This window comes from Danio rerio, chromosome 23, assembly GCF_049306965.1.
Source record: "Danio rerio strain Tuebingen ecotype United States chromosome 23, GRCz12tu, whole genome shotgun sequence".
NCBI classification, from domain to species: Eukaryota; Metazoa; Chordata; class Actinopteri; order Cypriniformes; family Danionidae; genus Danio; species Danio rerio.
The window spans coordinates 46,285,001-46,310,000 of NC_133198.1; the positions used below are offsets into that span (position 1 = coordinate 46,285,001).

The 25,000-nt window shown below is 39.7% G+C and overlaps 1 protein-coding gene across 7 annotated transcripts in view; it reads right to left on the reverse strand.

Annotated features, from left to right (window-relative positions):
* dlgap4a (discs, large (Drosophila) homolog-associated protein 4a) overlaps window positions 1-25,000 on the reverse strand; it is a 309,291-nt gene that overhangs the window by 8,269 nt on the left and 276,022 nt on the right. For all 7 annotated transcript variants that reach the window (XR_012398800.1, XR_012398801.1, XM_073939424.1 and 4 more), the window contains 4 exons: window positions 21,076-21,500; window positions 14,240-14,328; window positions 9,936-10,321; window positions 6,812-6,903 (listed from right to left, as the gene is read on the reverse strand). Coding sequence is in view for 5 of the 7 variants with exons in the window: in XM_073939424.1 (XP_073795525.1) it covers window positions 6,812-6,903; window positions 9,936-10,321; window positions 14,240-14,328; window positions 21,076-21,500 (992 nt within the window). In the remaining 2 variants the exon portion in view is untranslated. The remainder of the gene's footprint in view (window positions 1-6,811; window positions 6,904-9,935; window positions 10,322-14,239; window positions 14,329-21,075; window positions 21,501-25,000) is intronic.

Sequence of the window (25,000 nt, forward strand, 5' to 3'; positions counted from 1 at the left end):
TTTCCGAAAAACGACCCGGAAAATTCCCAAAATTCCCATTGACTTAACATTGGGTCAAACTTTGTGACCTCATAACTCTGCATCAGACGTTCCTACAGACTTCTAACTGGGCTCATTTAACTCAGTCTAGCCAGCAGCCAATAACTGATGACCTTTAAACTTACTAGCCACTCCCTAGCAACCACTTTTGGCACCCTAGCAACTGTCCCATAGACTTCCATTGTAAAAGACTGCCATTGACTTAACATTGAGTCAACCTTTGTGAGCTCATAACTCTGCATCAGACTGTCCTACAGACTAGAGTCAGGCCCCATTCAACTCAGTCTAGTCAGCAGCCAATCACTGATGACCTTTAGACTTACTAGCCACTCCCTAGCAACCACTTATGGCACCCTAGCAACTGTCCCGTAGACTTCCATTCAAAAGACTCTCATTGACTTAACATGGGATCAAACTTTGTGAGCTCATAACTCTGCATCAGACTATCATACAGACTAATGGCTGAGCTCATTTAACTCAGACTACCAAACTGCCAATAACTGATGAGCTTTTAACTTTCTAGCCACACCCCTAACTACCACATACTGCACCCTAGCAACTGTCCCGTAGACTTCCATTACAAAAGACTCTCATTGACTTAACATGGGATCAAACTTTGTGAGCTCATAACTCTGCATCAGACTGTCATACAGACTAATGGCTGAGCTCATTTAACTCAGTCTAGCCAGCAGCCAATCACTGATGGCCTTTTAACTTTCTAGCCACACCCCTAACTACCACATACTGCACCCTAGCAACTGTCCTATAGACTGTAATTAGCTGTGCTATTAAATGCTTATAATTCTAACATGCTAATGACATGCCAATCATGCTAGCAACATGCTACTCATATGCTAATCATGCTAATGACATGCTAACTCATACTGGAAACATGCTAATGACATGCTAATTTGTACTAGAATCATGCTAGTAACATGCTAATTCATACTAGACTCATGTTAATAACTGGCCTACATGCATATCTTTGCATAGCAGTGTCCTAATGACTTGGGGGATGGCTCATCTGACTCAGACAACCAATGAGCATCTCAATATGATAATAAAGCTCACAAGCCACGCCCCCAAATTGATTCCATAGACTTCCATTAAAATAGGCCAAGATGCATATCTTTGCATAGCAGTGTCATAGAGACATGGGGCTTGGTTCATTTGACTAAGACAACCAACCACATTCAAGTTCACTCTGTAACCTCGCCCATAGCAACAAAACAGAGTACCCTAGCAACCATTCATCAACAGCTATATCTCAGCATCAGAACATCGTAGAGACTTGGAGACTTGGCTCGTTTGACTCATGCTAGCAAACGGAACTTCATATATGCTACACATGCTAGCAGTGACTAGCTACATGCTAATATTGACTAGCCAAGTACTGTAACTTGCTAGAAATGCTTACTAAGTATAAATGTTTTGTCAAGCATGTATGTGAGGCTTGCCTAGTAACCAACCAGGGTACCCTAGCAACTGCCTAGCAACCACCCAAATTACCCTAGCAACCGCCTAGCAACCACCTAGCAACGGCCTAGTAATGCCTTAGTAAGGGCCTAGCGACCACTCAGGACACCCTAGCAACCGCCTAGCAACGCCTTAGCAACCACTCAGAATACCTTAGCAACCACCTAGCAACACCTTAGCAACCACCTAGCAACCACTTGGGACACCTTAGCAACCGCCTAGCAACACCTTAGCAACCACCTAGCAACCACTCACAACACCCTAGCAACTGCCTAGCAACACCTTAGCAACCACCTAGCAACCACTCAGCACACCCTAGCAACCACCTAGCAACACCTTAGCAACCACCTAGCAACGCCTTAGCAACCACTCAGAACACCCTAGCAACCATCTAGCAACCACTTAGGACACCTTAGCAACCACCTAGCAACACCTTAGCAACCACCTAGCAACCAGTTAGGACACCCTAGCAACCGCCTAGCAACACCTTAGCAACCACCTAGCAACACCTTAGCAACCACCTAGCAACCCCTTAGGACACCTTAGCAACCACCTAGCAACACCTTAGCAACCACCTAGCAACCACTCAGAACACCCTAGCAACCGCCTAGCAACACCTTAGCAACCACCTAGCAACCTCTCAGGACACCCTAGCAACCGCCTAGCAACACCTTAGCAACCACCTAGCAACCACTCAGGACACCCTAGCAACCACCTAGCAACGCCTTAGCAACCACCTAGCAAACCTTAGCAACCACCTAGCAACACCTTAGCAACCACTCGGAACACCCTAGCAACCGCCTAGCAACACATTAGCAACCACCTAGCAACCACTCAGAATACCCTAGCGACCACCTTGCAACACCTTAGTAACCACTTAGCAACTAGTCAGAACACCTTAGCAACTGCCTAGCACCACCTTAGCAACCACCTAGCAACCACTCAAAACACCCTAGCAACCGTCTAGCAACACCTTAGCAACCACCTAGCAACTAGTCAGACCACCTTAGCAACTGCCTTGCACCACCTTAGCAACCACCTAGCAACCACTTAAAAGACCCTAGCAACCGCCTAGTAAAATGCTAATTCATGCTAGAATCATGCTAACAACATGGTAATTCATGCTAGAATCATGCTAGTAACATGCTAATTTATGCTAGAATTATGTTAACAACATGCTAATTCATGCTAGAATCATGCTAGTAACATGCTAATTCATGCTAGAATCATGCTAACAACATGCTAATTCATGTAAGAATCATGCTACTAACATGCTAATTCATGCTAGAATTATCCTAGTAGCATGCTAATTCATGCTAGAATCATGCTAGTAACATGCTAATTCATGCTAGAATCTCGCTAACAACATACTAATTCATGCTAGAATCATGCTAGTAACATGCTAATTCATGCTAGAATCATGCTAACAACATCCTAATTCATGTAAGAATCATGCTACCAACATGCTAATTCATGCTAGTAATATGTTAACTCAAGCTAAAATCATACTAACATTCTATTTACACTTTAAAACCACTTCAAACTTTGAGATTCGGCTTTTCAAGCCACCATAAAGTTTGTCCTCAAACTTTAATATCTAGTTGGCATATAACGACATATTCCCTGACTTTGGTCATTGGATTACTTGTTCTCAGGTAACGTGTTTTGGCTGAGCGCAAAGATAAGTTAATGATTAATGTAACCACGTACATTCTGTATATTGACTGATCGCTTGCCTTTATTTCCTATAATGTATAAACTTATTGTATGTTATACTTTTAAAATGGCCATTATCGATTATTAAAACTGATACTCAGCTAAAGAGAGGCTGTGTTTCGTATTTTCACTGAAATTGAAAGGAGGCAGTGTTTTTATCGGCTCCGTTTTGTTATAAATATCCACACAGTGAAAATGACGCTCATCTTATGCAGCACGACGCCTCAACATGTCTGCTGTCTAAGTTGCTAATATTAAAATGAAAATAGGCAGTTCCTTAAATCATGTTTACATTTTATTGTTGAGAAAGTGAAACAACGAAGCCAGGGTAATGTGAATGAAGTTATAAAGTACACTGTTCCCTTTGAAGATTTACCCGTGTCCTCGGTATAATCTGCTTTTCCATATCAAACTGAAAAGAAGAGACTGCAGCCTTGATCAAACTTGCGAAGTCTGAACTTACACGGAGATAATGCAGGAACTGTGCGTGTTAGGCTACTTAATATTCAGGAAAAGCCCCAATCAGAGAGGCGAATGTCTGCAGCCCCGCTTCCGTTTTCAGATGTACATGACAGTTTATAAGTATCACACACCAGACGCGCACATTCGAATGATATTTAACATGAAACTAATCAGATGGCGCTCTGTGGCGCGGCTGAAAAATGAACTGCGTCCTGAGCCGTCGCCGGGCGCCGCCGGTGTGTGTATCCTGATAGAAACCTGTTTAGAATTCTAAAATACATGGCGCTGCGTGGCGCTGCGCGGCGCGCCGCCGAGCGCCGCTTCTGGTGTGCGACCTGCTTTAAAGTTTTCCAGCTCTTTTCATCCCCGCTTCTAGCAGCACACTCCATTTCCGCATTACTGGATCTGTAGCGACAACAGACCGCAAGGGATGATGGTCAAGCATGGGCTGATGGCAATTGTAGTTTTCGCTACATCCCGTTCGCTTCATTCGCCTGAGCAAATTTTCTCAGAAGACCTATAGTTTTACCGAGTCATGCGACTTCGGTAATATCGAAAAAAAATAATATTGCGGTATGACGGTATTTACAATACCGTTACATCCCTAATATATATATATATATATATATATATATATATATATATATATATATATATATATATATATATATATATATATATATATATATATATATATATATATATACACACACACATACATACATACATACATATATATATACATACATACACACACACATATATATACATACATACATACATACACACACACACACACACACACACACACACACACACACACACACACACACACACACACACACACACACACACACACACACACACACACACACACACACACACACACACACAGGGCTTGACATTAACTTTTTTTGATCACCTGCCACTGTGGCTAGTAGATTTCCATCATTACTAGCCACTCGCTTTTTTCACTAGCCACACTTTTCTTGTTGGGAATTCTTGTTGGGTATATGCATAAATTTGACTTTGACATGCTAAATGACTTGATTTAGATGTTGTGTATGTCCACATGCCTTCTCATTCATTTCACTTATTGTGTGTGTTGTGTATTAGCTTGCTCAGTGTGCATGAGCAAATGGCTTGTCACAATGCAATCAGCTTTTATTCCACATGACTTTTCAGGGCTCAAAATTAAAGATTTACCAAATTTATCTCTGACCACACCAAATAAGTATTTCTTAGCCACAATATTTAAATGTGTCAAAACAAGGAAACTATAGCTTTATAGGTACACTTTTTAGTTCAACAAAAATTCTTTAAAAAAACATTACATTTTTAAAAAAATTATTATTGTCACGTATCTGAAATATGCACAGTAATCTGTCCTGGCTAAAAGCCCCAGATCAGCAGTTAACTACACATAAACTGTAAAAATAATATAATTAATATATAATAAAAATAATAATATAAGTAAACCATATCAAAAGAAAGCAGGTGAAACATACCGTGTTTGATAATGAAAGGATGATCACACACACACACACACACATTAGGCTTGTTAATAATCTGTTCAAAAAATAATTCAAATGAAGCAGTGACCGCTGCTGCTTACAAAAGAAGATGTCTTTTTTTAATCTTGAGCTCTTAAAAGCAGCAGGACTGTGGATGCACGATTATCGCTCTTTGTCCAGTCTATTTCAAAGAGAACTGTTCACACCCCAGTCACTGTTTGGATCACACCAGTTGCGCTTCCTCTAGGCACTTGCTTCGCGCAAGTAAACGGGAGCGCGTGCGCATTTAAACAGTCGTGCGCATTACCTGTGGGAGCGAGTGATCATCCTCTCGGTATTTACCTTCTTTCTAGCTGTTTTGCTCACGCCAACACAGTTATTTTTGTCAGTTGTGCTTCTCAATTCTAAGATCACATTTGCACGAATATTGGGCCATGCTTATTGTCGAACCCTGCTGTTAAGACAACTACAATTTAAAAATTATTTCCAACCAGCCAAGGTGGCTAGTGGAGGTGTCTGTCTAACCTGCCAGAGCTGAAATCTACCCGCATTTGGCGGGTGTTAATGTAAAGCAGAAAATAGATTTTATGAGGAATTTAGGTAAAACTAAGGGTGCTTTCACACCAGCCTTATTCAGTTCGGTTGAATCGCACTAGAGTTCGTTTCCCCTTTTGGTGCGGTTCGTTTGGGCAGGTGTGAATGCAGCAATCGTACTCGAGTGCGCACCAAAAGCGGACCAAATAAGCGTACCGAGACCTGCTTGAAGAGGTGTTCTTGGTACGCTTTCAAATGAACCCTTGAGCGGTTCGTTTGTGGTGAGAATATGATCCGTACTAAAACAGGTCCAACCGCAAAAAGTACTGCGCTTTTGGACTAATTCAGCTGCCGTAGGCCGATGCGCTGTGCATTATGGGATATGGAGGAAAAATATTTGTTGACAGCGTTTTACCAACAGAGAGGGAAAAACATTACCTGATGGATCATTTCCGCAAGATGAGCATGTCACAGTTTAGCTAAATTAATTCACGCCTCCTCCTGAAGTGACGAGCGATGCATTAAACACTGTTTTCCAGCCGCGGCCGCGCTTCATTTTCGTAATGTATAGTTTGTCTAAAGCAGAGATACAATCAGCCAGCCAGTCGTCCCTCCAGAGTAAAAACGACATTTTGTGTCTGCCGGTTTTGTTTACCTGCGGGAGTTCACTGGCATTTTCCCGCACGTGAATTCTGACCAATCAATAAGCAATTTAGGAAATATGTTCAACAACATCTGGCCAATGAGAGAAGCGGATTTTGTCAGATGACTGCATTTTGGTTCGTTTCCACTGGTTCGGACCAAAGCCAGCAGTGTGGTGTGAAAACGACCCAAAGACGGCAGAAGATGCAACAATGTATCATTTAATACCCTTGGTCCGGACCAAATGAAGCGAACTACAGATGTGAAAGCACCCTTAAAGGCAATTAGGTAATACAAACGCAGAAATGGGACCAAAAAAATGTGTTTAATATAATGTATTTAATCCTCAGATCATGAGGTGAAATATGATTAGTATTGGTTGTATTTGATCATATGAGTGCTGAAATGACTATGATCATGATACTCACCAGGTTCTGCTCACAAAGACCCTGGAACTGCCGAAACTTCTGCGACATTAAGAGCTGAGCGCTGCCGACAGCACTGCGGATCTTCCCTAACACTAAACACACACATAGAGAAGGAGATATATTAAACATTATCCCAAACCATCTAATTGAACGCACAGATATCTTATCTTATGTTTGAAGAAAAAAATGCAGAAGGAAGAATATAAAAAAAGAGAATGAAAGAAGAAAACAGCAGCTGCTGATTGCAAATGTGGAGCAGAAAACATCCGATTTCAGCTTTTAGCCAATCAGGTCAATCAGAGCATCTCAACCTCTCTCTTCATTCACAACAGGTCCAAACCTGATGACTGCAAGCCCAGACTGCAGGAGATAAAATTAGCCGCCGATCGAGACGCCTGTGATTAAAGCTCATTAATGGGGAGACTGACATCATCCTTAATTCATGATCCACTGACTGCAGACATGCGTTAAAGACACCACGGCTGACCGTTCATTAAAGCAGCTTCCTGGACATTTATTAGTCATGAGCAGGCCCACACGGATCCAGATTTCCACTGATTCCTCCAATGACATCTTGTCTTTAGTCTCTTGAACAGCTTGAGTAAATTTAATTATGCATTTTGAAAAATTATCAGTATAAATTAAGCTAATTCACTTTATCAATCAGAAATTGATTGACTTATTTTTGTGGTCGATTAGTTGAGTACATGCGTAACTCATCCTTCTCTGACAGCTGCTTCTTATTGGTCTCATGAACACCAACAGTAAAATTAACTACATGTAATTAACTAATTCACATCATCAATCAGGAACCGATGGGCTCAGTTATTTTTGTAATCGATTAGTTGAGTACATGCATAAAGGCCCGTGCACACCAAGGCGCTTTTTGTGCCCGTGCACCCCAACACACAAAACGCCAGGCGTAAATGCATCATTTTTAAAGAAACACCTCTTGCTCATTTTTCTCCACCAATCAGATTGGCACTTTTGTTTATGTGTACGAAGCTGATAAAGCTACAATAAACAGCACTTGGAGGCGCTTAAGCGCAAAACTGTTAATGCACTTTGAAGAAGATGCCCAGGGTCGATATGAACGTGGAACGTGTCTGGAGACAGCACCTAAGCTTTTTACTCATCATAGGACACATGCTGTGACAATAAAATAAATTTAATTAAATACAAACGAAAAGCGATAACTCATCCCCCTTTGGCAGCGGCTTCTTCCAAAGTCGCTTGAACAACTACAGTAAATTCAATTATGTATATTTAAACTAATTCACTTTATCAACCAGAAAGCTATTAGCTCAGTTATTTTTGTAATCGATTAGTTGAGTACTTGCGCAACTCACACTCCTCCAACAGCGGCTTCTTATCAAGCTCTTAATTAACTAAAGTAAATTTAATTACATATATTTAAACTGATTCACTATCAATCAGAAATCGATGGGCTCAGTTACTTTTGTAATCGATTAGTTGAGTACTTGCGCAACTCGCCTTCCTCCAACAGCTGCTTTTTATCGATCTCTTGAATAACTACAGTAAATTTAATTACGTATATTTAAACTGATTCACTATCAATCAGAAATTGATGGGCTCAGTTACTTTTGTAATCGATTAGTTGAGTACTTGCGCAACTCGCCTTCCTCCAACAGCTGCTTTTTATCGATCTCTTGAATAACTACAGTGAATATAATTACGTATATATTAACTGATTCACTATCAATCAGAAATTGATGGGCTCAGTTACTTTTGTAATCGATTAGTTGAGTACTTTCGCAACTCGCCCTCCTCTAACAACTGCTTCTTATCGATCTCTTAAATAACTAAAGTAAATTTAATTACGTATATTTAAACTAATTCACTATCAATCAGAAATCAATGGGCTCAGATACTTTTGTAATCGATTAGTTGAGTACTTGCGCAACTCACCCTCCTCCAACAACTGCTTCTTATCGATCTCTTAAATAACTAAAGTAAATTTAATTACGTATATTTAAACTGATTCACTATCAATCAGAAATCAATGGGCTCAGATACTTTTGTAATCGATTAGTTGAGTACTTGCGCAACTCACCCTCCTCCAACAACTGCTTCTTATCAATCTCTTGAATAACTACAGTAAATTTAATTATGTATATTTAAACTGATTCACTATCAATCTGAAATTGACGGGGTCAGATACTTTTGTAATCAATTAGTTGAGTACTTGCGCAACTCACCTTCCTCCAACAGTGGCTTCTTATCGATCTCTTGAATAACTAAAGCAAATTTAATTACGTATATTTAAACTGATTCACTATCAGAAATCGATGGGCTCAGTTACTTTTGTAATCGATTAGTTGAGTACTTGCGCAACTCACCCTCCTCCGACAGCTGCTTCTTATCGATCACTTGAATAACTACAGTAAATTTAATTACGTATATTTAAACTGATTCACTATCAATCAGAAATTGATGGGCTCAGTTACTTTTGTAATCGATTAGTTGAGTACTTGCGCAACTCGCCTTCCTCCAACAGCTGCTTTTTATCGACCTCTTGAATAACTACAGTGAATTTAATTACGTATATTTAAACTGATTCACTATCAATCAGAAATTGATGGGCTCAGTTACTTTTGTAATCGATTAGTTGAGTACTTGCGCAACTCACCTTTCTTCAACAGCTGCTTCTTATCGATCTCTTGAATAACTACAGTAAATTTAATTACGTATATTTAAACTGATTCACTATCAATCAGAAATCGATGGGCTCAGTTACTTTTGTAATCGATTAGTTGAGTACTTGCGCAACTCACCCTCCTCCGACAGCTGCTTCTTATCGATCTCTTGAATAACAAAAGCAAATTTATAACTAAAGTAAATTTAATTAAGTGTATTTATAGTAATTAAAATCATCAATCAGAAATTGATTGGCTGTAAATTTTGTAATCAATTAGTTAAGTACATAAGTAACTTATCCTCCTCCAACAGCTACTTGCCTTTGGTTTTGTTAAGTCAATTTAGATTTAGTTTTACACTGATATATTTGAAATATATCAGTGTAAATAAAACTAATTCACTTTATCAATCAGAAATCGACTGGCTCAGTTGTGTAACCGATTAGTTGAGTACATGCGTAACTCACCCTCCTCCGACAGCTGCTTGTCTTTGGTCTCCTCCTCCATCTGCTGACACCAGGCCTCCATGCGGTCGGTTTCGGCCTGGAGAAGCTTCTGAAAGCATCGCCCGTCCCTGAGGCAGGCCGATCCCCCAAGCTGCTCTACGGCTCCATTAACGCTCCCGCTGCCGGACTGCAGAGACGGGTCTGGTGGAGGGAGGCGGGATGGGTCCAATGCTGGATCCAACTTCTCCTGCAGCGAGGTCGAAGCAGAGCGGGTCATGTCCGCCAGGGAGGGTTTGTCCAAAGATTGACCGGGCGTTTTATTTCCCAAATGTTTACCGTCGGACTGCTCCTGAGATTCAGCCTCCGTCGTCTCCTGTCTAGACGCCATGCTAGTGAAGCGGCTGAGTCTAGACACACACAGAGAAATGAGATGCTGAGAAACACTGACAGCAGTTCAGACTCAGGTCAATAGAGAGTGCAGATAGACACCTCCTCCATTAGGTTATGAGTGCATTATGTAAAAATCAATGTGTTGGAAGAAACATCAGCCACCGCAAAAATAGCAACAAAATAAGTAAGCAGTAGGGATGTGCTGGTCTAGGCAACTTACAGTAACAACAGTAGTAGACTACATGAGATCAAATTACTCCAGTAATGCTTAAAAAAATAATACATTGTTTTTGAAAGGGTATCGGATTTAAAGTGCAGGAATCCCGTCACATCCGGTCTTTCAAAGCATATTATTTTCAGGGATGCATCAATACCACTTTTTTACAAACCAACACGAGTAGGAGTATTTTAATTTGTGCACTCGCCGATACAGAGTACCGATACAGATATTTCATAGATTTGGTTTCAATTAAGTTTATTTGTTCGACAGAAGGCTGTTCCAAGCCAAAAATATGCACACATTGTTGATTACCCTGCAAATCCATTAGGGGTGTCACGATTTCAATTTTTTATCGAAATTGATCGAAATTTATGCTCAATTTCGATTATCGAATCAAAAAATAGAATCGTCGATGCTACCACGCCCCCATGTCACGTCAGCTTGGCTTGCCAAGCGGGAAAAAACAGGCTTGTTTGAAGCAGGAGACCCATCGACAGAGCTTAAATCCTCTTCTCTTTCAATGAAGTCGCCGGTGTTTAAGCATTTTGGATTTCCAGTGAGTTATGTTGACAACGTTCACAGTTTTGCAAGCTCTGCTATGTACGTATTAGGGTTCGTCCAATAGACAACACCGGTATCGCTATCCTCCGTCCGCCCCCGTTGCAAATCCGGTCACGAAAAGTACACACTCAGGCCCTGTTTACACTGTCTTTGTTTTTAAATGGCATTTTAGAACGACAACGATTTGACATCCACCATGTCGTGTAGCATTTATGAGCAGCCCTCCTTCTTCTCTGACCTCTGACACACACACACACAGACACAGACGCACACACAGCCATGCGCTCGAGACAGCAGGTCCAGGCAGTCAGAGGACTGCTTCAATCTTCACTCACTTGTACTTAGTCATTTTAGCGCACACCTCAGATACTGTTGGCTGGTTTCTGTTGGTTGTGCGTCTTTTTTTACCGACGCCATATTAACGACACAGATCACTGCATATTCACGAGTCCCGCAAAAAAAGTGATTGACAGGTGGTAATTATGTGTGTATCTTGCCTTTATTCATTTACTGTATGATTTGTTTATGGGTAAAACAAAGACCATGCAGGTCAGGTAGTTTAAACGGTAGGCTACAAATAATTAATTGGTCATTAATTAATTAATTATTCATAATCGAAAATCGAATCGAATCGTGCCTTTAGAATCGAAAATGTAATCGAATCGAGGATTTGGAGGATCGTGACACCCATAAAATCCATAGACCTTATCTATTAACGATTAAGCATAGACATTTAAAGGATGAGCTATCCTTGCGCTTATGCGTCCACGACTTCTCACATTGCACAGCGTGTGCAGTGTACGTTCCCTTATGGAGTCACTCTCAAAGCATATTAGGCACGCATTAAATTCTGTTATGCGCGATTCTTTCATATTCACGAGTCCTGCCTTTGATCGGCGGGTCAGGTAATCAAAAAGTCAGCTACTTGATGTTTAACTATGGGTGGGTCGCGGGTAGATAAGATCAATAGCCATGAATACGCATCATACTATCAGTTAAAAAAATCATGCCACCATCCTCTCACAATGTTTATTAATAGTCTTATTTTTTATTAAAACAAAAAGGTGGACCTAAACCGAAAGTGGGAGAGTCATGACTCTTTAAATATAGGTGTGAACGTATTCACTGACAATCAAGATGATTTGTTGCACCCGGATGAGCCTGTGCTATTAGTTTCAGAGGTTGTTATCTGGGAATAGCATAACTTAGAAAGTCGAAACTGACCAATTCGAACAAAGTACTCCAGACAGCCGTGTAATAAACACAGTTGGAAGTCAGAATTATTAGCCACCCTGTTTTTTCCCCTAATTTCTGTTTAACGGAGAGAAGATTTCTTCAGCACATTTCTAAACATAACAGTTTTAATAACTGATTTCTTTTCTCTTTGCCATGATGACAGCACATAATATTAGACTAGATATTCTTCAAGACACTTGTATTCAGCTTAAAGTGACATTTAAAGGCTTAACTAGGTTAATTAGGTTAAAGTCAGAGTAATTAGGCAGGTCATTGTATAACAGTGGTTTGTTCTGTAGACAATCCAAAACTAATACTGCTTAAGATGGCTAAAAATAATGACCTTAAAATAGCTTTAAAACAATTTAAAACAGCTTTTATTCTAGCCGAAATAAAACAAATAAGACTTTCTCCAGAAGAAAAAATATTATAGAAAATACTGTGAAAAATACATCATTTGGAAAAACAAAAAAATAAAATAAAATCTCAGTAGGGCTAATAATTTTGACTTAAAGGGCACCTAGGTTACCCCTTTTTTCAGATTTAATATAAGTCTTTTGCATCTCTAGAATGTGTATATAAAGTTTCAGCTCAAAACACCCATCAGATTTTTCATTATAGCTTTTAAAAGATGCTGTTTTATACTGATTTCCACCAGGGGGTGGTTTTGTAGTACTGCGCCTTTAAGGCGAGTCCTCCCCGCCTACTGTTTCTACGTGCCTTCCCGCATGCTTTAATCTCCTCCCTCGGCTGCGTCAGACAACAGACAGACTTTGAGGAAGAAGGTCTCACGCAGCGTTTGTGAGAAATACTACAGGAAAAACTAATCTTTACTGATCAGTATTGTGCAGTTGCATTGATGAGTCACACAATATTGTTACAAAGGTCACACACACACGCACGCACGCAGGCAGGCAGGCAGACAGACAGCGCTTAGCTTAGCACTGTTTTTGCACTCAAATGTGTCAGGATACAGGCTAATCTCCAGTGCTGTGTGGATATCTGTTATGCTAATGTACAAAATAAACCTGATTTAACTTTCACAAACTGGGATTGAAGCGTCTTCTTTTATAATTGTTCTGACACGCGGCTGTGCTGATCAAGTAAAACTGAAGTAAATCGTTGTAATTAATTATACACGAGCACTGTTTTAAAACACTTTAAACATGTGAAACTCACTCTTGATCACATTTGATGATGATTGCTGATCCTAGCGAACAGAACAGACCTTTTATTCCCGGTTGCTTTGGGTATGTCTGCCTGGTCTTGTTGATATATACACGTCACTACCAGAACATGTTAATGCGCGCAGCTGTCAATCAATTCGGTGGGCGGGGGGATCGCACTACCACGTAAAGTTGCGGTCGCTCTGAAAACTGCTCTAATTGGTCCACCGTTTTTATATTGTCAAATTGAAAAAAAAGACTGGGTGTGTTTGTATCACCCCAATATGATGGTATATACACTATATATACACATATGTTTGTCCAAATAACTTGAAAAGTAGTTTTTTTTACCATAGGTGCCCTTTAATAATGTTTAAATGCTTTGGCAAAACTATAAAATAAAATGTCTTGAACTTGAGTCCAAGAGAGAGAAAGAAAAAGAGAGAGAGACATAGACAGACAGCTGGTGTGTGGGAGAGACACATGCACACACACTTACAGAGAGAGACATGTAAATGAGAGATGGAGAGATATGAAAATAGACTCCTGCGCCAGGAAACAAAGTGAGCCGGAGATGCGCACGGAATCTCATTATCGGCTGCCGACGACTCTGAATCATTATTAGCGAGTGTTTTCAGCACCATACAAGGCTGATAGAGAGAGATCCGCTGCTGACTCACACACACATTTACAGCGGATCAAATTCCTCTCTGCTAAACCCCGCAGGAATGAACTTTCTGAAGGAAACTCACGGCCTGCCGTCTTCAACCTGAACCCCGATGGACTGGAACCTGGTGGTGGGGGTTTGTTCCTCCTTCAGAATCGGCTGCACACAATCCACCTGAAGCACAAACATATAGAGTGGAAGTCAGAATTATTAACCCCCCTGAATTATTAGCCCTCCTGTTTACTTTTCCCTCGAATTTCTGTTTAACAGAGAGAAGATTTTGTTCAACACATTTCTAAACATAATAGTTTTAATAACTCATTTCTAATAAGGGATTTATTTGATCTTTGCCATGATGACAGTAAATAATATTTGACTAGATATTTTTAAAACACTTCTATACAGCTTAAAGTGAGTAATTAGGGTTAAAAAGGCTTAACTATGGTAATTAGGGTAAAGTTATGGTTATAAGTCATTGTATAACAGTGGGTTGTTCTGTAGACAATTCAAAACACATATTGCTTAAGGGAGCTAATAATTTTGACCTTAAAATAGTTTAAAACAAATTAAAAAGCCGGCAGCTAGCTTTCTGCAACTCTTACATGGTCGCCCACTGAAGCTAAGCAGGGCTGCGCCTGGTCAGTACCTGGATGGGAGACCACATGGGAAAGCTAGGTTGCTGCCGGAAGTGGTGTTAGTTAGGCCAGCAGGGGGCGCCCAACCTGCGGTCTGTGTGGGTCCTAATGCCCCAGTATAGTGACGGGGACTCTATACTGCTCAGTGAGCGCCGTCTTTCAGATGAGACGTTAAACCGAGGTCCTGACTCTCTGTGGTCATTAAAAATTCCAGGATGTCCTTCGAAAAGAGTAGGGGTTTAACCCTGGCATCCTGGCCAAATCTGACCACTGGCCTCTGTCCATCATGGCCTCCTAACCATCCCTATATTCAATTGGCTTCATCACTGTCTGCTCTCCACCAATCAGCTGGTGTGCGGTCTGGTGCAAAATGGCTGCCGTCGCGTCATCCAGGTGGATGCTGCACACTGGTGGTGGATGAGGAGATTCCCTCCCCATTGTGTAAAGCGCTTTAAGTGCCCAGAAAAGCGCTATATAAATGTAAGGAATTATTATTATTATTATTATTATTATTAAAAACTGCTTTTATTCTAGCCGAAATAAAAAATATGACTTTCTCCAGAAGAAAAAAATTTTATAGGAAATACTGTGAAAAATTCCTGAATCTGTTAAAAACCAATTGGGAAATATTTGAAAAAGAAAATAACTAGCCTAAATTCCTAAAAATTTGATTTTGAATTATTATTTATAAATTTTTTCCTTTTAGAGCCCACATAAGCACTTTTCATTAATGCTGTTAGTTTGAAGAAATCACAAAAAAAAAAATCATTTAAATGTTTATGTAATAAAGCAAGTGCTCTTCACAAAGAAAAATTTGATGCAGAACTCAAACCTCTTTCCAGAGTTCACCTATTTGAATTAAACTAAGTACAAACGGCTCATTCACAATTAGTTACGGTGCATCACATTCACAAGCTCATTAACATAAAAACACCCATATTTACATATCAATGCGAGTCTGTGTTCAAGGGATTAGCCTGTCTGGCATAAATTATACTGTATTTATTTTAAGTATAGCGGGTCAAATGACAAAAACGAAAGGCAAAGAATTCATAATAATTTTTTATATTTTTATGATTTTTATGTCTATTTTACATCATAATTATTATGATTTTTATTATTTGTATGTATGTACATTATTATATTATTTATATGTATTAAATATTATTATTTTTAATGCAACTGCTTATTAAATCACAAAATATAATGTTTATTTGATTACATTGTGACATAAATACAAATATTTCAGTCCAGTCAAAATAAAGTTAATGCATGTTCTTAAATTGCACGCACTAACACGTGTGCACTTTAACATTTCAATAAAGTATTTTGTATATTAAAAATAAATGTTATATGTATATAAATATTTATAATATAATATTAAAATACGACTGATGTTAGATCTGCATCATATTTAGTAGCAGCTCTTAAAGCATAAACAACATAATAACCTGCTGCTGTGAAGTCTGTAAATCAAACAACTAATAAAACCCAGATCTTCTGTAGCTTTACGGATTCATCAACATTTAACTTGACATATTTGTGTTTGAGAACTTTGTTTAATTTTCTACTTGCTGTATGGCAAAGGTAGCTGAATATGGCATTTATTATAATGTTTTTATGCAAAGACTTTTAAAAAAAAACTAATAAAAATAATAAACTAGACCTTCATAAAAAAAACCTAGTCCTTTATTTTTTAAAATAATATTTTACCTAATAAAATAAGAAAATCGAATAAAATAATAAACAAAAATAATTAATAAATCTAATAAAACAATACATAGTTAATTTAAAAATACAATTAAATGTACTAAAAATAAATTCTAAATTTAAAAACTTAATTTTTTATAAACTGTGTTAACTGTGACAGCAATAAACGGATCCAGATGTTGCTTTGAGGCCAAGAGCAAATGCACGATATGCAAAAAAATCAGTGTGGAGTTTAACTCATGCAAATTAAAATGAAATAACACAAACATCCTGTACCAACACAGTTCATTTTTAAAGCTGCATTTAAAGTTGTGGATTGCACTTCCAGTTCTGGGAATTCAAATTTAAAATAAACGTATTACTTTAAATAATAAAGTTGTGCAACAAATAATCCATATACATAACGAAAAGTAAGAGATACTTGCAACTTTGTACTTTCACTCCATCCATCATAAAAATAATCTTAAAGCTTGGTACTTTAAAGGGTCACGAAACACCAGAACACATGTTTTGAGCTGTTGACAGTCGTATATGTGTCCCACACTGCTAAAAACACTATTAAGACACCTATATTTCACTAAAAAGTGTAAATTGGTTGTTTTTGCGTTATTTCAAGCACATTCGTACTTCCTGTTTGAAACGAATTTTTGAAGCTGCGTCACGGTCATGACATAATAGCGTGTATTCCAGCGTGCAGACTGGACGCCTGTGCCAGAGTGTGTCTTATTACGTCTTACAGTGTGATGCATTAATGCATGAGTAAGGCTTGGTTCAAACCAATTAGCGCGCTCTATTGTGCAACTTCATTAATATTCATTAGCGTCACCGTGTTAACGCCACAGAGACGCCACGTTGTGTTGGCAAAACAAGCGTGAAGTGTTGTTTTAAAGTTTGCTGCCATTAAGTTTCGTTTTCATTTTCTCTCTGTGAGAGCTCAGCTGGTTCACGTGTGGATTAACGGTGTACGCGACGCTCGACAACAATAACTTACGTGTCTAAGGAGGAACATTGTTTACCTGAGAGCTGTTCTCATCTGCAAACGCTGAAATCCGGATTCGCTTGTAACGTTAGTCTCCTCTTCATAAAGACGCGGCTCTAGTTGCTGGTGATTGTCCTGTCTCTACAGATTTGGTAAGTGAGCGACCAGTGCTCTTTGTTTATTCAGTTTGTTCGTATCGAATTAAGTTAACTATTGCACTGAGTGCAAACACAGCACCGCATTTTGTGACCGGAATAACACACGCGGCTTTCTGACGCTACCTGCCGTGTGTATCTAAGTTTCCGGGAAATGCAGAGTTTTTTTTTCTCTCATTCGCCGTGCGGTATCAAACATTGCATGAAAAAATACACGCTTAGAGCAGATCCTCGAATCAAATATCGTGTTTGTCGTGAGGGGCATGAATGAATTCCCTGAATGAAAGAGCCAAACTGCTGTTAAAGTCCAACATTTAATAATTTGGCAAATAATTTGACTACAGATGTCCATGTAGGTTAAACACCATCACTTTCTCATGTGTGTGTATTTTGACTGAAACTCGCGCATGCCCAAATACACACTCCCACACCCTCCCACTTTAGTTCCTCCGACACTCCCCCCTAAACAGAGCTGGACACGCCCACTTTTCTGACTTTTTCCAAAGTAGAGGTGTGAAAAACACCCTGCTGAAACGAGGGGGTTTCATGGCCCTTTAAAAAGGGACAGTTCACTCAAAAATGAACATTTACTTACTCTTGACTTCCATAGATGGAAAACAAACACTACAGGAGTCAATGGTTACCAGTTTCCAACATTTTTTAAAGTATCTTATTTTGTGTTTAAGTGCAAGTAAATTGTGACAGATTTAAACTTTTGGGTGAACTATCCCTTAAATGTGACATTAGCATTACAAACACATCTGTAGGAAAGATTTTTTCTTTTATATTCCCTAAGGCCCTAGCTTTAAAATTCCCTAGCAATATTCAACAGAAACACACAATATTATTATAGAAAGACTTTTATTTTGTTATTTTTAAGGGGCTATTGGTAGTCCTCTATCTAGTAATTCTAATAGGCTGCCTTTTAATGTTGAATGGACGAACCGTGAGGAGAAAAATTAGTGTTTACCTAGTTAGTGTTTAACAGTATGCTAGCCGAGTAGTATGTCTGAATTCATAGAATGCAAAAACTACCCGGATGACCAACTACTTCCGGCGAGATTCTGAAGTGTACATGAATGAGAGTAAAACCACGCAACTGACGCGGGTAAGTCTGTATGGCAAAGGTAGCTGAATATGGCATTTATTATAATGTTTTTATGCAAAGACTTAAAAAAAAAACCTAATAAAAAATAATAAACTGGACCTTCATAAAAAAAACAAACATTTTCCTTTTTTTTTTTTTTTACAATAATATTTTTCCTAATAAAATAAGAAAATCGAATAAAATAATAAACAAAAATAATTAATAAATTTGATAAAATACATAGTTAATTTAAAAAATAAAATTAAAATGTACTAAAAATAAATCCTAAATTTAAAAATTTAATTTTAAAAACTGTGTTAACTGTGACAGCAATAAACGGATCCAGGTGTTGCTTTGAGGCTAAGAGCAAATGCACGATATGCAAAAAAATCAGAATCTTATTTCGTGTTAAACAAGAAAGAAACTCATCAAGTGCAAGTGAATTGTGACAGATTTAAACTTTTGGGTGAACTATCCCTTAAATGTGACATTAGCATTACAAACACATCTGTGAGAAAGATTTTTTCTTTTATATTCCCTAAGGCCCTAGCTTTAAAATTCCCCAGCAATATTCAACAGAAACACACAATATTATTATAGAAAGACTTTTAGTTTGTTATTTTTAAGGGGCTATTGGTAGTCCTCTATCTAGTAATTCTAATAGGCTGCCTTTTAATTTTGAATGGACGAACCGTGAGGAGAAAAATTAGTGTTTACCAGGCCCGTGCAGAGACCGTCCAAAGGGCATGTGCAGGATTAATTTTTTGAAGAGTGGGGGGGAGGTGGGGGGTTTTGTCGCGTGCTTATTGATAAGCAGTGTTGCCACGCGCATACAGAACAGCGGTGTTGTCGCGCGCGTTCTGATCAGCAGTGTTGCCGCGCGTACTGTAAACCGTGGGGGTGGTGAAGGGCTACTACTGAAGGGCTGGAGGGGGATGTGTCGCGGGGGCACTTTTGATAATTTTGGAAGGGCAATTTCTAGCCAAGACTGAAAAGGGCATATGCACTGCACAGGTTGAGCCCTATGTGTGCACGTGCCTGGTGTTTACCTAGTTAGTGTTTAACAGTATGCTAGCCGAGTAGTATGTCTGAATTCATAGAATGCAAAAACTACCCGGATGACCAACAACTTCCGGCGAGATTCTGAAGTGTACATGAATGAGAGTAAAACCACGCAACTGACGCGGGTAAGTCTGTATGGCAAAGGTAGCTGAATATGGCATTTATTATAATGTTTTTATGCAAAGACTTTAAAAAAAAACCTAATAAAAAATAATAAACTGGACCTTCATAAAAAAACAAACATTTTCCTTTTTTTTTTTTATACAATAATATTTTTCCTAATAAAATAAGAAAATCGAATAAAATAATTAAAAAAAATAATTAATAAATTTGATAAAATACATAGTTAATTTAAAAAATAAAATTAAAATGTACTAAAAATAAATCCTAAATTTAAAAATTTAATTTTAAAAACTGTGTTAACTGTGACAGCAATAAACGGATCCAGATGTTGCTTTGAGGCTAAGAGCAAATGCACGATATGCAAAAAAATCAGAATCTTATTTCGTGTTAAACAAGAAAGAAACTCATCAAGTGCAAGTGAATTGTGACAGATTTAAACTTTTGGGTGAACTATCCCTTAAATGTGACATTAGCATTACAAACACATCTGTGGGAAAGATTTTTTCTTTTATATTCCCTAAGGCCCTAGCTTTAAAATTCCCTAGCAATATTCAACAGAAACACACAATATTATTATAGAAAGACTTTTAGTTTGTTATTTTTAAGGGGCTATTGGTAGTCCTCTATCTAGTAATTCTAATAGGCTGCCTTTTAGTTTTGAATGGACGAACCGTGAGGAGAAAAATTAGTGTTTACCTAGTTAGTGTTTAACAGTATGCTAGCCGAGTAGTATGTCTGAATTCATAGAATCCAAAAACTATCCGGATGACTTACTACCTCCGGCGAGATTCTGAAGTGTACATGAATGAGAGTAAAACCACGCAACTGACGCGGGTAAGTCACGTGATCATGACAAAATGGTGGATATAGTTCATCCAAGTTCCATTCATACTACTCACATTCATACTGTACAGAACATAGTTTTCTAATGGTAGAGTATTACATTAACTTCAAATGCAGTACCTACTGAGTAGTAGGCGATTTCAGACACAGTCTAGGATTCTCTTGTATTTCCTGTGTGACATGATGACCTTTGTAGGACGAAACATTGTCCAACTAAATTGTCTTTTGAGAGCTAAAGTGGCAGTGTGCCAATTCTTTCAACTTTTTCCACATGAGGTTGCTAGCATAAAAGTCCAATGACAACATCATGAATATTCATGAACGCACCTGAATCCCAATGGATGAGAGCTTCCTCTTGGGTGGAGCTTGTGGTTCGTCTGGGACCAGAGTGAGGCTCAGGGGCTGCGGTTTTGCATCGGGGGCTGGAGTGGGCGGGGCTATTGCAGGAGGGGGTGTGGTCACCCTGGCGCTGGGCAGCTGTACGGGTTCCCGCGGAGCAGGGATTGGCGGCAGGATGGGCGGCCGCTTGGAGCCCTTCACCAGACTGCCTGTCCGAGAGCTGGCGAGGCTGTCGGAGGAGTTGCTGCGTCCTGATTGGCTGTTGACCTCGCTCCGCTGGTCCTGACTGTCTAGGTAGGTGTCCTGCGCAGATTCGGTGCTGCTCTGGACAGTGACAGAGATGTAGGGTTTGGAGGCGTTGCGTGGAGGAACAGGTGGAGGATTCTTCTTACACACCGCCGTACATGTGGAGACTGCAGGAAAACAGATGAGATAGGGGATAAGTATAATGACCTAGCATAGAAAATGTTTTAAATCACGCAGATCGCTGTAAGATAATGAAAAATCTATTACAAAACTATATTTTTACAAAATAAAGAAATATATGTTCACTGGGGATGTTCCGATACTCTTTTTCCTTCTTGATACCGATTCCAGTGTTGCCAACTTAGCGACTTTGTCGCTAGATTTAGCGACTTTTCAGACCCCCCTAGGGACAATTTTTTTAAAAAGCGACTAGCGACAAATCTAGGGACTTTATTGTGCGTTACTGGGGATTTTTATAGACTGTCATTTGTCCATACTGTACTGTCCCTACTCTTCTCAACGAGCTGTGGGTGATGCCGCCCACCCTTCCCCGCCTCACAGCACTGACAGGTGACCCAGTCCTCGTACAACAGCCTTTCCCCATAGATATGTACACTAGATATCGCATAGGGACCCTGAGCATGCGTCAATAGCGCCGCCACATTGCTACAGTGCTCCCAGGACAAATGTCATTCAACCGCACTAGTCAAGACAGTGTTATTACGTGAAGATGCGGGACTTTAGCGCTGTCTACGAGTGTAGTAACAAGCAAACAAAGAAAACAAAGCATAAAGGCAGAACATTTCATAGGTAATATTACGTTTTTTACGTTTTTGTATGTTATGAACTTTTGTTACGTTATTGATGATAACAGTCACTTACTGCATTCACCATAAGGCAAAGTAGCACCAACTCGCACTAAACGCTCGGCTTATGCTAGTTTTGTTGAATAAAATCAGCAAACAATGCAAAAGAAATATGACAACGAGACGCTGCGCTGACAGAAACTTGTATTATTGTCGGCTAACGTTAGTGAAAGAGTGGTTTCGGGGATTCATTCACAAACGAATTGCTCTCTCCGTCAGTATGAGAAGTGAAAGCAGGAGAGGAGCTGTGTTTCAGGACACAGATTATATTAAATTTAACAGGGAGGGTGAATAGTACATTTCTGTACACACAAACACAAGCTTTTTGTCAGGAATGCCCGTGCGGTCACTGATCCATCAATGTAGACAAGTGATGTAAAATTATAATTTTCGTAATTAGAAAAAAAAATTACACACTAACATCCAGGAAAACTCCCGATCATAGATATATGTGTATATGTGTATATAACTGGCTTTGGATGGCCACAATCCTCCACTGTACCTTGGTCCCGCATTCATTTCAAAGGAGCGCTACCCTGTTCCAAAATGGCGGCTCTATTGATGCATTCCTTTCAATAGACAACAACAGGGTAGGCGAGATCTAATGTATATATCTATGGCCTTTCCCACCTGCAGCCTAACGGCAGATCACCCCTCTGCATACCAACGGCAGTGTGAAGGTATTTCCCTTGTACAGTCAAACCGATCTGCTTCTCACTTTATTTTAACAATTTAATTTCATTCATTCATTCATTTTCTTGTCAGCTTAGTCCCTTTATTAATCTGGGGTCGCCACAGTGGATTGAACCGCCAACTTATCCAGCAAGTTTTTTACGCAGCGGATGCCCTTCCAGCTGCAACCAATCTCTTGGGAAACACACACACACACACACTCATACACTACGGACAATTTAGCCTACCCAATTCACCTGTACCACATGTCTTTGGACTGTGGGGGAAACCGGAGCACCCGGAGGAAACTCATGCCAAGGCAGGGAGAACATGCAAACTCCACACAGAAACGCCAACTGAGCCGAGGTTCGAACCAGCGACCTTCTTGCTGTGAGGCGACAGCACCACCTACTGCACCACTGCCTCGCCCCAATTTAATTTGACCATTTATTATTTTCTTGTTCACAATCACAGATATTTTAGCGGCAGTTTCAGAACTTGTCTGAGCTTATTACGTCTGAGAGATTACTGCAAATTCACTAGTACTACACATCTATAATGATATACTGTATTCAAACAGCAATACATTTTGTTAAATTGACATGCTTGTATAAAGCGTAGTGCAAATATAGACCTTTTTCATGGCTGATGCATGGAGGGCGCCATAGCGACCAGCGTCTTCCGGTAGAATGCTAAAAACTTACAGCGTGTACTACTGGTAATTTACGCTCCGAAAATGGGTTTCAATAACGTTTTTAATGGATAACAGAGTGTTTTTGTGACACACAACTTAGAAATGTGTCTGTTAAAGCCGTTATAATCTGTCACATGTGGTTCAAGCGCGTCACAAATACGAGAAAAACGTTCTCCTAGTTCACGGTTCTGACGTCAGTAATACAGTGTTAGCTCAGCGGCTCTTTAAGGGTGCTTTCACACCTGTGAATCGATTCAGTTGTTCCGAAACAGAGATTTACAAAAGTTACATTGTTGCTCTTTGCTCTTGGAGCGGTTCGCTTTCACACTGCAAAGTTTCTAATCGGACCAAAAGAGCTAAAACAAGTCACGTGTGAGTAAACTCTCCTCACATTGGTCAGAGTGTCAGGGTTTATTTTGCAGCGTCCCGCTCAGCTGTCAGGAGAGGTGGTGGTTTGGTGATGATTGACAGGGTGCGCGCACGTGACGTGTCTGAGGAGAGATGCGGTGGGGAGGGGTGAGAAGGGTGCGCGACGATGCCTATTTGAAGACCGGGAGGGAGACGCGAGATTACCGGGAGATCATCACTCGTTTGCGGGCATCCGGAGACTCGCGAAACTTCCCGCCCTACTCATAATTCTCTCTTCATATAGCCGTAAGCCTATTACATATCCATAAAACACTGTGATATAACCGCGCTCGGATCGGATCGTTTTCCCACTGCAATCGAACCGCGCCAGGGTTCGTTTCAATCGAGCCGAGACCACCTCATTCAAGCGATCTCGGAGCGATTATTTTGGTGCGGAACAGAGCGCGATTGCCCTGTTCACATATGCCAAACAAACCGCGCTAACTGGGCAAACGAGATACGTTCCGAAACAAAAGTGTAGGTGTGAAAGCACCCTAAGACACACACACACACAGAGAGAGAGAGAGAGAGAGAGAGAGAGAGAGAGAGAGAGAGAGAGAGAGAGAGAGAGAGAGAGAGAGAGAGAGAGAGAGAGAGAGAGAGAGAGAGAGAGAGAGAGAGAGAGAGAGAGAGAGCAAACCAGAGTAACGTTACTGGCATGAAACTGAACAGGTATGAAAGTCGTGCAATTTACAAAAATGACCAATTAAAGTCTGTTATTGATCCTCTGCTGGCTGATTTGCTGTTCATTCTAATTGCGAGCCGTTTGTGTATTTCGTGTGTTGTATTCACCACGGTTTGTGTTTTTCTGTCATTTCGAAATGACACTAGCCTATATTTTTACTTTGTCACAGTTATTAAATCAGTGTGTCAGTGGCACAGTACAGGCTTTTTGGTCATTTACATTTGTTTGGGCTGGTTATATATTTGAAATAAAGAGAAAATGTTGACTTTAGCGATGACAAGGCTTCATTTAAACTGCAGAAGATGCCGTCTTACACCGAGGGGAAAACGCCTCACAGCAGCT